At 35.2% G+C, this 14796-nt stretch overlaps 1 protein-coding gene across 2 annotated transcripts in view; it reads left to right on the forward strand.

The window, feature by feature from the left end:
* Window positions 1–14796, forward strand: part of SOX6 (SRY (sex determining region Y)-box 6) — a 230192-nt gene that overhangs the window by 188525 nt on the left and 26871 nt on the right. For both annotated transcript variants that reach the window (XM_009077468.1, XM_009077536.1), the window contains exon 11: window positions 12924–13032. In XM_009077468.1, coding sequence (XP_009075716.1) covers window positions 12924–13032 — 109 coding nt within the window. The remainder of the gene's footprint in view (window positions 1–12923; window positions 13033–14796) is intronic.

Here is a 14796-nt window from a genome sequence, read left to right on the forward strand (position 1 = left end):
TGAAATTCCTCTTATGTCTCTGTTTCTAAACCCTAAGAAGCAGCAAACCTTAGCCTTACTGTTTGCATTCTTCTGATATCAAAGACTCCTATCCCACTGGGGCCCTTAGCCATAGGAGAGGTTTCAGGGAAGAGGAAGAGATGTTTTTCCTTCTCAGCTGCTGCACCAGATTGGAGGGTGGGGAGGGGAGAGGGAGCAGACATAGTTTTTAATATTCAAAATGGAGCCTGGGATGTGATTGATGCGTGAGCCTCACACACTGCTGCTCATCACTGTTTCTCTTAGCTGATGTGGCAATAGACTTGGAGCTGAGTAGTGGTTGGTACCTCATGATGCAGAGTGCCCATCCTCTCAGGAAGTTAGGGAGAGCCTTGTTCAGCCTGTTCTTGTAGAAACCCACACCCTAGAGATATCTTGTACTATATAGACCAAGCAGTAGAAAGATATTATTCTTTATGTTTAAAATCTGTGGTACAGATTTTCAGGAAGTATTTATTTATTCTTCAAATTAGCTGAGCAGGAGAATTGGCTAAACAGAGATGGATTTAGAGATCAGCACAATGCAGCAAGATTAAAAAACCCTTTCCATCTGAATTAATGAATTTCAGACTGCTTTTCATAAACTACTTTTTCAGAAGTCATCTGTGAAGCCTTGTATAAAGAATTTTTAAAGGTAACTTAATGGGATGGAGAAAAGGTTTAACATTATCTACAGGGGCTGTTGCAGGAGATATTAAATATTGATTTATCTTGGAGTAAGAATCATACTAAAGAGTGAGGCTTGTAGTCAGATCAATTTATCTGGAATACAAACTATATGGCCATATTTAGTACAATGTCAACATGAATCTTAAATAAGGAGACATGAAAAGTTGATCGTTTCATCTAAATCAATTGGCTCTTCAAATCTTCAATGAAAAAAAAACCCCACCAAAATACCCCAGTTCAGTCTGAACTGCTCCTAAATGTTTCAGGGAGTTTGTCTTAAAAAATGCTTCATTTAGTCAGTCAGACTATATCATAACCCTCCTCTGTGCATTTGTTGTAACTATGAACAAAAATCCACAGTCCAAGGCTTTTCCAAATCTGAAGTTTTTAATACTTCAAACTCTCTTGAAAACCCCATGTAAATTGTTCAAGTAATCTGGCAAATAACACTGTAAGCAATTTTCTGCTACTTGCCACTGCTACTGCACTGCCAAGCTTTTGGTCATAATCTAAAAGTTGGCTCAGATTGTTCTTAACCAACTAAAACTGATTATGTTCTCTTTTCAGGCATAAATAGATACCAGTATGCCAGCTAGTGGTACTGGCTAAAATATTTTTCAGTATGTATAAGTGCACATAGGTCTCCAGTAGGAAATCCTTTATCCAAGTGTGACATCAAAGCAGGATGTCTCAGCTAATTTAAGTATTACATTTGCTTTTGTTTGTACTCTTTTCTTTAAACATATTCATTAGACAAGAGCAGAGCCTTTAATGTTCCATGACTGAAAAATCCATCAAACAGATTTACGGCAGAGGCAGTGTGGCATAACAGCCAGTGGACTGGCCTAATGTTCAGAAGTCCTGGGTTCAGTTCTCAGCTTAATCATTGACTTTCTGGGTAACCAGAAGATAATAATTTCCCCTCTCTGTGCCTGAAGATACTGTTACCATTCTCCTTTTGAAAATTATTTGGGTACTACTAATGTGCAGTGGTAGATATTACAATTGTCTACACATATCATAGTAAAAAGCTCCAAAATAATGATTGCTTTCCCAGAACATTATTGTTCTCTTTCCTGTGAGACAGAGCTAGAAAATATGATCACAGTTATAAAGTATACAAGTATACAAAGGAGTAAGGAAAGTATGAGACAGGAAATTCCCTCTTACTCACAGATTGTATTTATCCACAGAGCAGCAAAATATCTTCCACTGGAATGAGGTGCTGGAATGTTCCTTCAGTGAATCGCATGAACTTTTCCATATATGTCAATTACAGTGGGTGAATGAGGATAGGGGGAAAGAGAGAAAAAGTGCATTTTAAATGCAGAGAGATGTAGTAGGAACCAGTCTATGCTTATCCTGAAGATGAGGTCAAAAATAGGTCTTACGTGGGAAATAAGAGGCTAATCTGTGGGTGAACCCACTACTTTTGAAACTCCTATTCAAGGTTGGTTGTTAAGGTATAAAAACATTTTCTAAACTTTTATTGTTGCCTTGAACTGAGGAGGACTTAATGGATATCTTATGTGGGAAATTTGAAACAAAGTTTTCATGATAAAAACAAAACAATGTTTATAAAATTATTCTGCTCTAAATGAAAAGCTAGAGAACTTCTTTTTGCCAGTAGCATTAGCTATAGATGACTAGTAGTTGTGTCTTTATATATTGCAGCAGTAAAACCACATCATTTTTTCTGCCCATGGGTAGTCACTTATTTTGCATTTAAGATAGTTTCAGGTGTAAGGGTTCCTGGATTTTGCATGGAAAAAAATGCATAGCCTTCAGTTATCCTTTTAACATGCTCTCTCTTGCATTATTTTGATTCATACTTCCTGTAAGGAAGAGCTATTCCTTCTGAGAGATGTACATCTCTCCAGGCTTCCAGGAAGTACATATTCACCTGCATTTACATGTCAGATTTCACAAATGGAACCTTTATCCTACTTTTTCAGTTGCCCTTTTCTTGTTTGGTTTGGTGAATGAGCAACCTGGTCTAGTGGAAAGTGTCTCTGCCCGTGGCAGGGGGGTTGGAACTAGATGATCTTTAAGGTTTCTTCCAATCCAAACAATTCTATGATTCATTTGTAGTGTTCGCAAATCTATTTTGGGCTGCTTTTTCCTTGAGTGTAAATTTAAAAAATACAAATGATGACCAACTTAGTTCTGATGGTATTAGAAAGATAAGTTAAGCAATATAGCAATTTCAATGATGCAGTTATTCCTTTGCCTTCAGTCAGGACATTGTTAATGCAAGGTCTTGTCTGCTTGCCTAGGTCCTTATAGGACTGTGTTCTTGGCTTTCTCTTCTTTTCTTCCTCAACAAGAATTATTCTTCATAACAGAAGGCCTTCAACATACCCATCTCAAAGGGAAAGAAGAATAATCAATAACAAGGAGAAAGCATCTTTTTCAGCCTGGAAAGAACTTGTTTAATTGTTATTCTCAGATTCCATGTAAACATTTAAGAACTACACACTTTGGCCCTGATTCAGTAAAGTGCATTGGTCCATTTGTAATATATTCCCTTGGAGTTAAATGTTGACTATCCATATCCTTGAGGCCTCTGTTGGACTAAAGTGGCAGTATTTGGCACCTTACATGATTAAGGCCTATATGAGGCTGTAAGATTTTGCAACTCACTGTTTTGTTTTCTTTGTGGTTTTGTGTTTGGTTTTTTTTTCTCTGTTGAATGAAGATTAAAGACAGGAGCTAGTTGAGGGATACATTTATATTATCACAAGCATTGCGTACATCATACTTGATATTGTAATCATGCAAACAGTAATCTTGCCTTCCTGACATAAACAGTAAGCAGCACATTTTCCTGAGGCTGAAATAATCAGAGAAAAACATGGCAGTGATGGGGGTACAAGAGACAAAACACTGCATAATGATGTTATTATCATTGTTCCATTGTCACCCATCCTTATACCTTAGTGATATGTTCCTTTTCTCTCTGAACATAACAAAAGAGGCCTGAGTGTAAACAGAGCAATGTATAAGCAGCAATCATAAAATGCAACCTTGGAAAAGTAGACTTAAAATGCTACCAAAAAAATCAGCTTGATAAATCCTGAAAAAGCCTACTTAATCTTTATATGCATGGTGTGCAATTATATATTTACATCCAGCACAAGGCAAGGCATATACTTGAAAACAGTAGCATTTGGTGGGATTTTGTTAACTGCCTTGATTGCATTTCTAATTCTAAATATGAATATGAACATTTAAGCCCAAGTGCCTTTTGCATCACCAATTTAAACTACTTCAGGTGTCTTCCTGAACATGGGATAGAACAGGCATATCTAGAGGCCTGCCTTGCTTATAGAGATAAAAAAAAGGAGTAAGTACCCCCAGTGACTCACTCACAGTATCTGAGTTAGATAGTTGTATTTTCAAAGCTCTGGAGGATTTACTCTAATGGAGCTACTGGAATCTACACTTACAATATACAACACTATTCATGTTCAGAGATTGCTGTAATAAATTGCACAAAACTCACATTTTGATTTTCCCTGAAGTTTAGTTCTTTCATTGTAAAAATACTTGCAAATAGAGTATTTGAAATATTTGCTTTGAAACCTTTATAACTACTACCCACATGTACATTTATTGCTATTTGATAATTGATTATCGCATCGGGTAGTCCATGTTTATCAAAGTTTTTTCCAGCATTGTTTGATAGTGTCACAAACTCTGACATATGCCTATCATAAGGAACAGCAGAAAGGATGGAATGGAAGTGTTTATGAGAACATCATCTGTCTTTAAGCTGTCATAGGTTTAAAATTAAACTTATATATGTGTCTGTTTACATGTGTTTCAGTTTCCATATTGTTCACAAAAGAACATCAGTTTGCTTCTCAAGATGCTCGACCAGTGACATGAGTGTATGTCTGTCTCTGTGTGTGTTTTCTGGATTTCTTTTCAAGACCTTTCTTTTCCCAACTTTGTATGGAGAGCAGCTGAATTTGCTTTGTGCTCTTGAGGTTTGCAGAACACCGCAACAAAATTGAAATTGGTGACTTCTTTTCTGCCTTCTTTTTTTTCCATTCCAAAAAAAAATATTGTTGTGCTGAACCTAGAATAGTTTTTCTGGTTGTTACACTGCTGTGGCTTCTTGCTAAAACTGGGTTTTCAGCCTGGAATATATTACTAGGTGATTAAGAGAGAAGGAGATTCACAGTTTCAAGGCTAGTAACCAGATCTCTAATCTTCTAAATTCTGTTCTGATTCTAATGCTTGACTTTTAATGAAATTTAATCACAAGCATAGAAGTCTGGGGAAACACACGGAAACATGCATTGTCTGAATTTGGTAAAAGTATTTTGGTTCACTTCTATGGCAGTTAAATGGCTCCATTTTTAAATGCTTGGTGAAAATGAGACCATAATCACCTGCTAAAGTCAACTGAAATATGCAGATATATTATTATTCCTTTCTACCCTTGTCTACATGTTTTGCCATGTCCTTACACATTTGCTCTTGCAAATCAAATTTTAGAAATTTGAATGAACATTCTGAATGTCCAAGAGTAGCTGTTGAATTGCTCCCATTAGTCACTTTACATCACAGAAAAAAACCAAAACAGAGTCCTGTTATTTCCTAGTAGAAGTGGATGTCAATTGTAATTTGTGTTTATTTTTGTCTGTCTCAAAAATGCACATGTATGTGTTTCATTAAGAGAAAACGTTGGGGGTTTTTAAACACTTGCATTCTGTTTCTTCTAGTTGCAACGTGGATAGATGTGATCTATGCCATCTACCAGTTCTGCCTTAAATCTAGTGAGCAATACCTGGTGTTAAGAAAGAAAATTAACTTCTCTCCCTAGAAGACTCCCAGTTAATCATTTGTGGATGTTGGTCAGGAGGGAAGAGAGCAGCAGAGAGAATGAGGGAATTTCTCTTTGACCTAACAGTTGAACAACTTACACTCTGGAACACGAGATTTGATCATCTTAGCATGTGTTACAACCAATGTTATTAACAGTCATAAAATTATCCAGCTCTTTTAAAAACAAGTGACAGCCCAAGCTTTGGACTCTTTCTGACCTCTGGCGAATTCTACAGCTGTATTATACAGAGTGTAAAGTAGTAACTCCTTTTGTTTGCTTTTCATTTACCAGCTGTTAATTTAATTGATTGTCCCTTTGTTTTTCAAGGCCTAATGACTTTTCAGCAGTCTGAGGTGGAATTTCACAGTTCGTGTAACTTTTTTTAATATCTTTACCATTTAGTTGATGTGTCATTTTACTGTAGGCTGCTGTCTGAATTTGCTGGTGAAACAAAGAGTTAATCAGAAAGGTCTCAGATACTGCTGTGCATCATGCCTTTGTGCATGAATAAAAAGTTGGAAACCGCATGAAAGCAGTAGTTGGGTTACCACACAACTGGATATGTTTAAGTCTGATCGCTTCGTAACTCTAACTACTGGGGAGTTGCAAACTTATAAATAACCTTGCAATTGGTTAAAGTCATATTAAAACCATATGAACAAAGACATAAAGTATTTGGTTAAGGGGGCTCAATAAGTGCAGTAATCCTGTTGAAAGTAATCTAACCAGGGCACAACCATAGCTTAGGAGTGCCTGCAAGCATGGCAGTAGTTATGGGGATGGCAGTATTTCATGTGTAGGAGGGCATAATACCCTCCTTAGATGGAAACATTTGCTATCTGTTTTTTGTTGTTTTTTGTTTTTTTTGCTATTGAGAAATATTTTTGACTTGATACACTTACTATCAAAGGCAAGCTTCAATGCACTGAAGTCTATAAACATCTTAGTATGTGCTGAATGCTCCTGATAATCAGAGAATTAATTTAAATCTTTCTTATTTGTGTTCAGAAATCAAGATGGCTACTGCTCACACTAGGCAGAAGCTCTAGGAATTCTGATCCTTAAAATCAGTCTTCCAATATAATTAGCTAAAGAGATTCTTTACAAGTAGGCCATTTGTATTAGTATTTACTTACTTGGTGATTATTTTTTTTTGCCTTTACCCCTCTGGTTTCAAACTTTTTCCCTAAACACTTTAAATTTTGATGAAATTGCAATTCTCCAGAATCTGAGTCTTAAAAGAATAAATCCCTGTAACATGACAATCATTATGAAATTCTGTTGCTGAACAATTTCGGAGTATTTTCTGCTTGTGATGGTCTTGCATATGTCATATTGTCACATGGAAACCAGCTGAGGCTTGCCAGTCAGGCAAAGAAATTTTAGTGTAAATCCCTGTTATCTGCTTTTAACCTCTTACTTTTCAGTTATGCTTTAACACAGAAGAATATATTTAAAAGGGGACCTAGTGGCTTCTCTCTCCCCACATCTTTTCAAGCAAGCTGTTTGCTTTGAGGCACTGCAGTGTAACACAAATCTGTAGTCTGTGGCAGGAATGTTAGTCCATGCTGTATGTTCAGCATACAAAGATAGTACTGGAATGGTTTATGAACGACATAGGGGCCTTCAAAAACTGGAAGCAGCAGTATGTCAGGGTGAAAATTCACTGAGTGCCCCTCTCTGGTGCGTGAGATCATTGAATTCAGGTATTTCACTTGCATAAAAAAAAAAAGTAAGGGCAGGTTGTGTCAACATCATAGATGTCAGCATATCTTTCATTCCTAAAACCAGTAAATTAGTGGTAGGAAAAGATACAGCTTGTATCTTGTAATATCTTAAAACATCAGGATTCCTCAAATAAGTTTGCCTGCTTTACTAATTTAATTTTTCTGGCTTCTTGGATCAACTCCTGCTGCTATGATGTTGAAAATGAGTCCACAATTCACCGCAGTTCTGCAAAACTGTGGTAAAAATTCACCACAGTCCTGCAAAACCAAAGGCCTTGCATTTAATTGTAACTATAATGCTACCATTGTGTTTATCTACTTTGCCATCCAAAGAATTCCAGCAGTTGCATGCCTGCACACCAGTAGAATGATTGACATTGTTGTAATAAGGTTAATGTTTAAACTTCCCACCCGTAATAACTAAAATATCCAGAGATAAGGCTGAAAGTCAATTTGTAATTATCCCTACTGTGCCAAGATTCTAAGTGGAGGGTAATTTTACTTTTCAGTCCTAGGTGTTAAAAAATAGTAAGAGGAAGGTGAAAAGCTTGGGACATTTGTATCTTGACTTTCCTGGACTGGGGAAAAAGGGTTTGTAATTCCTCCTTATTTGAACTGGGAATAATTTTATCTGTGTTCTACTGAAAATATAATGTTTGTTTTGAATGCATAAAATTGTTTTCCTATTGTTTACTATCCATGGTACATGATGGGAATAGATCACAGCAAATAAGCTACTGGAACATTTAGTATGGAATAATTCAATTGAAATACATTTCATACATAAAGACAACATGTGATAATTATTTGTAGTCATTCTAACTAAAGTACTATCCTCAGAAGAAATAATATCCCTTCAGTCATATGTTCTGTGGCTTCTGTGAATGACCCGTATGAATCTGATTTCTAGAAACTGGCTCTTTAAATTAATGTTGGTAACTGCTTCCATGCTAGACTATTGAAATAAAGGTATTACATCATTTTCCAAACACGTCTACTTAAATAAAAAGTATTTGTTTGCAAAAAATACATATATTTTCAATCTTTTACACAACGATCAGCATGCATGCCATTTTCCATTTCAGACTAAGCATACAATTCAGATGTGGATAAAGCAAGCATGTTGAAATAATTTGAGGCATGGGTATAGTCAGATCAGTCGTGGTAATCCAGAAGGGAGGGTTGCCCAGTGTATTATTACGTTTCATACATTATTTTTCAAGAGATGGGTGCAATCAGTCATCTTCTCGCATATGGTTTGAAAAAAAATTGTCTTGCTGGCAAGTAAACTGTTATTTAAGTACACAATCCACAGTACTACAGAAACAGTTTTGCCAAACTTGTCCAAGTATTCTCACATCCTTAAAGATGGTATAAATATCATTTATGGCAAGCCGTTTACTTCAGACTATATGGAATGCCTTCCTGCTCCCCTGATCTAAGTGTCCCAGTTTGCATTATGGCCTTTATTGCTTCTGTTTGATGGAGTGATCAGTAAAAATTTAATGACACTATAAAATAATAAAAATGTCATTAATTTACCACGGATCCTGGATGCAGTGGTTGTAAAGTTACATTAATAAACAGAATATTTTTTACAACAAAAAGCATTGTTACGTGGGAACGTATAAATAACACACATAAATTTAAGAGCAATTTTACTGTTAGCACACACATTATTATGGAATAGCCAATAAGTGTATAAAACATAGTATATAAAATTTTATGAAAATATACTGTGCACATCAAAAATTCAGCTTTTATCTAAGTGCAGAGAAAAGCCATTATTGTGTGCTTACTGTTTCATTGCTGTTCTTTCGCAAGATCACAATTTTCTATTTGTTTCTAGTCATTTGAAGTTTGCAGCCTTTTCTGAGGTAGTGGCTACAGCTTCCTTTTACTTTGCTCCTCGCTTCACAGAATCATTCTTTTACCTTCCACACGTGAAGAAAGAATTGATACTTTCTGGCAGAATGTGACGGAAAAGTTGCTAATTTAATGCAAAGCTAAAAATAATGCCAAAGGGGTTGAAAGGCTTGCTTGGCGACGCTGGAAATAAGGGATAACTATCTAGCAGTCTATCTGTCATCACTGGGGCTGCTCCATCACTGACTGTGATAATATGTGAATATGATGGATGCCACAACCTTGTGGCTCATAACATTTAACATTCATCAGCTCTCACTAACGGGGGCTCTATAATTTAAATATCTTTATTTAATATGCAACATCTACCTCATACATCATAATTTCAAAGCACTTAGAGAACCAACAGTCCTGCAAGACAGTTGAGCAGACTTTAATTTTTTCAATAACTTTTACGTTTTCTGCATGTTTGTGACTGACAATGCATAAATAAGTGCCTAATCATATCACAGAATGGAAAATTAAGATTTGGCTGCTAAGAAGGTTCTTTTTTCTCCTCTTTTTCTCGTTTTAAAGAAGGAATTATTTTAACTGTGTGTTCAATATATAAAGATGCATAAAGGATCTGATTTGTGCTGGAAAGTGCTTTCAGTTTTCTGGTGCAAACTCCAACTGACTGTGGAGATCTAGTCATGAGAAAGGGTTGTCAGTGTCATGTCCTAAACTTTTTTCTGAGATTTAAATGGGAAAACTTAATGTAACTATACAGCATAAGCTCCACAGTTAGCACAAAAAAAAAAAAAAAAAACCAAAAAAGAACAATTCAGCAAAAAAACCAAAACAAAAAAAACTTCAAAATGGGGGTCCAAAATGTGCTTTTTCCACAGGAAAAAAACCCACCTGCACTGTTCTTAGTAGTACACTTTATTACAAATTCACCAAAATGTTCTACTGATACAGATTAGGGAAGCAGCAATATATCCAGTGGTTGATGTACATGTGTGCAAATGTACTGCATGTGTAGGTAACATTTGTTAGTGCAGCTATGTATAACCATTTACTTTTAATGAAGGCATATATATTTTTTCATATATGAATATTAAGTGGAGAATCAATCTTCCCCTCAGTCATACTAGGAGAAACATATACTTTTGAAGGATTTTTAGTGCTAGTTACTATTCTTTCTATGATGAATTCAAGATGGGAGCAAAGACAAATCCTGCTAAAAAGGATTTGAGCCTAGTGGGGCAAGTTTCCTCTCCAATAATAAATTTCATATGAATTTGTTGTTTTTCATGGAGTTGTAAAGGCATCTACTAGATAAAAGCATTATTATTATTGAGGAAGATTGTTCTATATTTTACAGTTCTCTAAATTTGTATAAAACCAATGCAAATATTGAACTTTTTTTTCTGTCACACTAATGATTATTTTCGGTGGAAAAACAAGCAAAAGAATTACTTTAAAAGGCTTTCAAAGACTTAAATATAACTAGCTTTGTTAAGGCTTTTCATGAATTAGAAGGAGGGGGTTATGAAATAACTATAAGTACATCTCCTTTGTTTGACAAGAACAGGTATCTTTATGGCATAAGTGCTTTCATTTTACTGTTTCTCAGCCTTATCATGTAATTTTCCCTTTTCTCCTTCCGTGTCAAAATATTGATATTCTTTCTGAAACTTTTTTTTTTTTGTCGCAGAATATTTTCTGGTAAAATCAAAGAGAATGAATGACTAGAAAGATATTCCAAATGTGCATATTGATATGTAGCAGGGTCTGTTGATTTTTATAGCAGAAAGGTATTTCTTCTTCTTCTGAAGCAGACATAAATGCTGTTCTTCAAGAATACTGCAGGTGCTGTATTAATGTCCTCAAAAAAAAGCTTTTAGTGCAAATATTTTGGAAGAGAAAATAAATGTGCCAAAAGCTGTTTTCTTAGCACTGATCTTTGTTTTTATCTCAACTGCAAATCAGCCCTTTGCAATGGAACACAGAATCTTTGACAAAGTTATTTTTTGTTCTGTCTACCAGCAAACCAGATCCCATCCTGATGATTCAGGTGTATTGTTACACTACACAACATCTTTCAGTAAAATCTTGGGCCTCTAGTGTTGCAGTGCCTTTCTGCAGTCACATTTCATTTGTAACTCTTTCTTTTCTCATGAGTTCCTTTGTGTACGTTAGCTCCTTCATCAACCATGGATTTTGCAGAAGAAAATAAGTGAAGAAGTTAATCAGACATAAAATGCAGTTATTTTGTTCAACAACTGGCAGATTCTGAGGAACTTTGAGAAATGCAGTCAGTACCTGAAATGCCTCAGCTGCATGTTGTGGCAAATCCAGTGTCAGATTGTGCTTTCTTTTCCTCAGCAAATTAAACAGAAAATAATTAAATAAAATCCATGGCTGAAGGAATCAAGAGCATGAGGAATCCAAACAATTCCTCACTTTTCCTGGTGGGGTTTCATTGCTGAAACATAATGAAAATAGAAAAATAATCACATTGGAAAGCAGAAATAGTTGGAGATGGAGCAAATGAGGAGTCAAGGTCATCAAGTATGTTTTGTCCTTAAGAACATTTCCAAGTTTCTAACCATCTTTTAGGAGTGATGTCTTATGTCTAATATGCACAGCACAGAACTAGGTCATTGAACAATAGACTGAACAGCAATCAGCACTCTACTTCTGCATAATGCATTAAGTATAACATGGAGAAACTGTTCTTAGAGCTGAAAGCTGGTATTTCATGTCTGTAAATTCAAGCTGACATGACATTTAACATTGTTTCATAGTAATGAACAACAAGGTTTCATTCATTCACAAGTACAACATAATGCCAAGTTTAGTCTGAATAGGTAACAACAAGGCAAGAGGGAAAACATGCTATGTTCCTTCAAATGAGAATGCTAAATTAATGATAACCAGTGAACACTTTGCTACTGATACACAGTACTACAGAGGCTACTATTGAGAGACAATATTACACAGTATTTTATACTGCCCTTGTCCAGTAGTTGACTGAGGAACTGGGTTCACATATAAAATACCTTTCAGTTTCCACTTTCCAGTTCCAGGTTTCCTATAAAGGTCTCCAGCTCTCAAAAGCTTTCTTTTTTTTCTAGGGATGGGCATTCTTTTTCCCTTTTTTTTTTTTTCCTTTGGCTTTTTAAGTTCCTTTTTCATTGAAGTATAATTTAAATTTCTAGACAAAATAATATCAGTTATTATTATTCCTTCTTTCAAATGCTTGTCTTTGAAAATGTCTGCGTGAAATTCAGACTTGTGTGTTCACAGAGGTATGAATGCAAACTTAAATCTCATAGTGGGCAAAAAGTGCTCTTTTCTCTCATTCAAATAGCAGTACATTTTAATACAAACTCTTCTTTCAACTTCTGAATTTTTATGTTTCCCAAATGTTGATTGTCTTTTTTGGTTTAAGTTAGAAAATAAGTGGAAAGGCAAAGTGAGCAGCATCGATCAGCACTCTGTGCTGCCAAGAGTGTTTTGTATTTGCATGTACAATCGTTTATGCATTATGGCAGTGCAGATCAAAATAATCTCAAAGTTTCTGTATATGTTTCACATTTAAAACTGATTTTCATAAATGCAAACATTCAGAATCTGTAAAAAAAAAATTGTTCCCTGAGCTAAAATTCTAATTAGATGCATTCATTATTTGTTCAGATTTAAAAAATAAGGCATGTATCAATGCATACACATATGCACAGGCATATAATGAGAACTGACCTATATGGAGCACTGAGTCTACTTCTGTTCTTTTCCAGGAAAGAACAAGGTTTGAAAGTTTAGGCCCACAGTTAACAGGAAAACCCAGTGAAGATGGAAAACTTGGCCCTGGTGTCATCGATCTTACAAGGCCAGAAGATGCAGAAGGTGAGTTGCAATTTTGATCATGGATTATTGAACACTGCATCACAGAATTATATGACTGAAACACTGCCAGTGTCACAAGTGGTTACATCCCAGGGGAAGACTTTATTGTTTCTGTCTGTATTTGTGAGATTTCAGTAACTCCCTAACAAAGGGTGGAAACATACAGAGGAGTATATATCTCTCTAAGCAACACAGCCTTCTGCAATACAACTGTTTTTCCCCCAAGCAGCTGCCAATTAAGTGTTTACATTTTATACTATTAATAAAATTTGAGGAAATATTGAGAAAACTATATCAGGAAGGCTATATATATTTATTCACCAGGTTTTTTAGGACTTAACAGCTTTGAAGAAGGTTAGAGTGTTTTAGGAAATCTACCCATCAGTGCACTGACCAATTATTCAAGATACAGCAAGCACAATTCTATGCACAGAAAGCTGCCAAATGATAATGGAAAAATATTTCACATTTTCTTTATGTGAAATATATATATATATGAAGTATATTTTTTTTTCAGTTCAGTGAATATATATTTATATGTTCTACATGTGTCAAGCTACAGGTGGAAACTAGTTTTTATCAAGACTGAGTTGACTCTCTAGCATAATTACCATGCATGCTCTGGAAGTGGATGTCACTGGGAACCTCAGTATGATATATTACAAGTGAACATGTAGATATATAGGAACCCTACTAGTCACTAGTAGTAAGTAAGATTAATGTACTCTTCAGATAGCATATTATACAGGATTTTGCCCCCTCAATTTACTTCTCTTTAAGTATCATTTTGCTCCCTTTAAACTGGACAAAATCAAGTTACACCATATAAAGGCTAAAACATCTCTGAATTTTTCCATTATTATCCAAACATCTGATTGATCCAGTCTGGGTTTTTTTCTTGGATCAAAAGAATAGGACCAATAAACTTGTGAGTCTTGACAAATAGGGTTATTTTCAAATTACTCTTAGAAATATTGTGACAGAATTTTTCTGATAAAAAGACATTAATATTTTCTGTTAGGAGAAATATTTCTATCAGCATATTTTCCATTCTGTCTTTCTGTGATGCAGAAATAAATGTTCCATGTAAAGTCTCACAAATTGTCCCTTCATTTTGATGTCTTTTTTCTTTACTGTATGGGTAGTACATGATCTGCCTGTGATAAAACATCTTAGAGCAGTGTCTTTCCTTGCTTGCCAACTGATATGGATTAACTTTAGTTCATCTGTAGGCAAACCAAAAAAGCTGAATTTAAGTGCATTTTGGGCAAGGACTTGTATACACCAGGAAAGTTTCAAGTTCATTTCTGAGATGTGCTTGTGTTGACTCATCCACACAGAGGAATAGTTAGCAATCAAATTAATTTAATTTGGCACAATATTCCTACTTATTGGATTAATAGCATGATTAGCTCATCACATGTAATTGACATGTGCACCAGGAGCACAAGCTACCATCTTTTTTGCTTTCTTTTCTTTGAAAATATTTTCAGATAGTCAAGATTTCAAGTCTCCATGACAGTAAGATAAAGTGATTGAAGCTCATCAGCCATTTATTACAAATAATCAGAAGGAAGCTACCACCTTAATAAAACATTTCAGATTTTCCATATTTTTTCTCTAGTTCCTTATAAAACCAATAATTTCTAGATTTTCATTTTTAGGGAGCTATTATTTATGAGCTTAATTTCATCATCCTTTATAGAATGTGATTGTCTACTGTTGTATTGTCTATAAACAGGAAAATAATGAATATAATGTAGG

This window comes from Acanthisitta chloris, unplaced genomic scaffold (assembly GCF_000695815.1).
Source record: "Acanthisitta chloris isolate BGI_N310 unplaced genomic scaffold, ASM69581v1 scaffold8040, whole genome shotgun sequence".
Taxonomy (NCBI): domain Eukaryota; kingdom Metazoa; phylum Chordata; class Aves; order Passeriformes; family Acanthisittidae; genus Acanthisitta; species Acanthisitta chloris.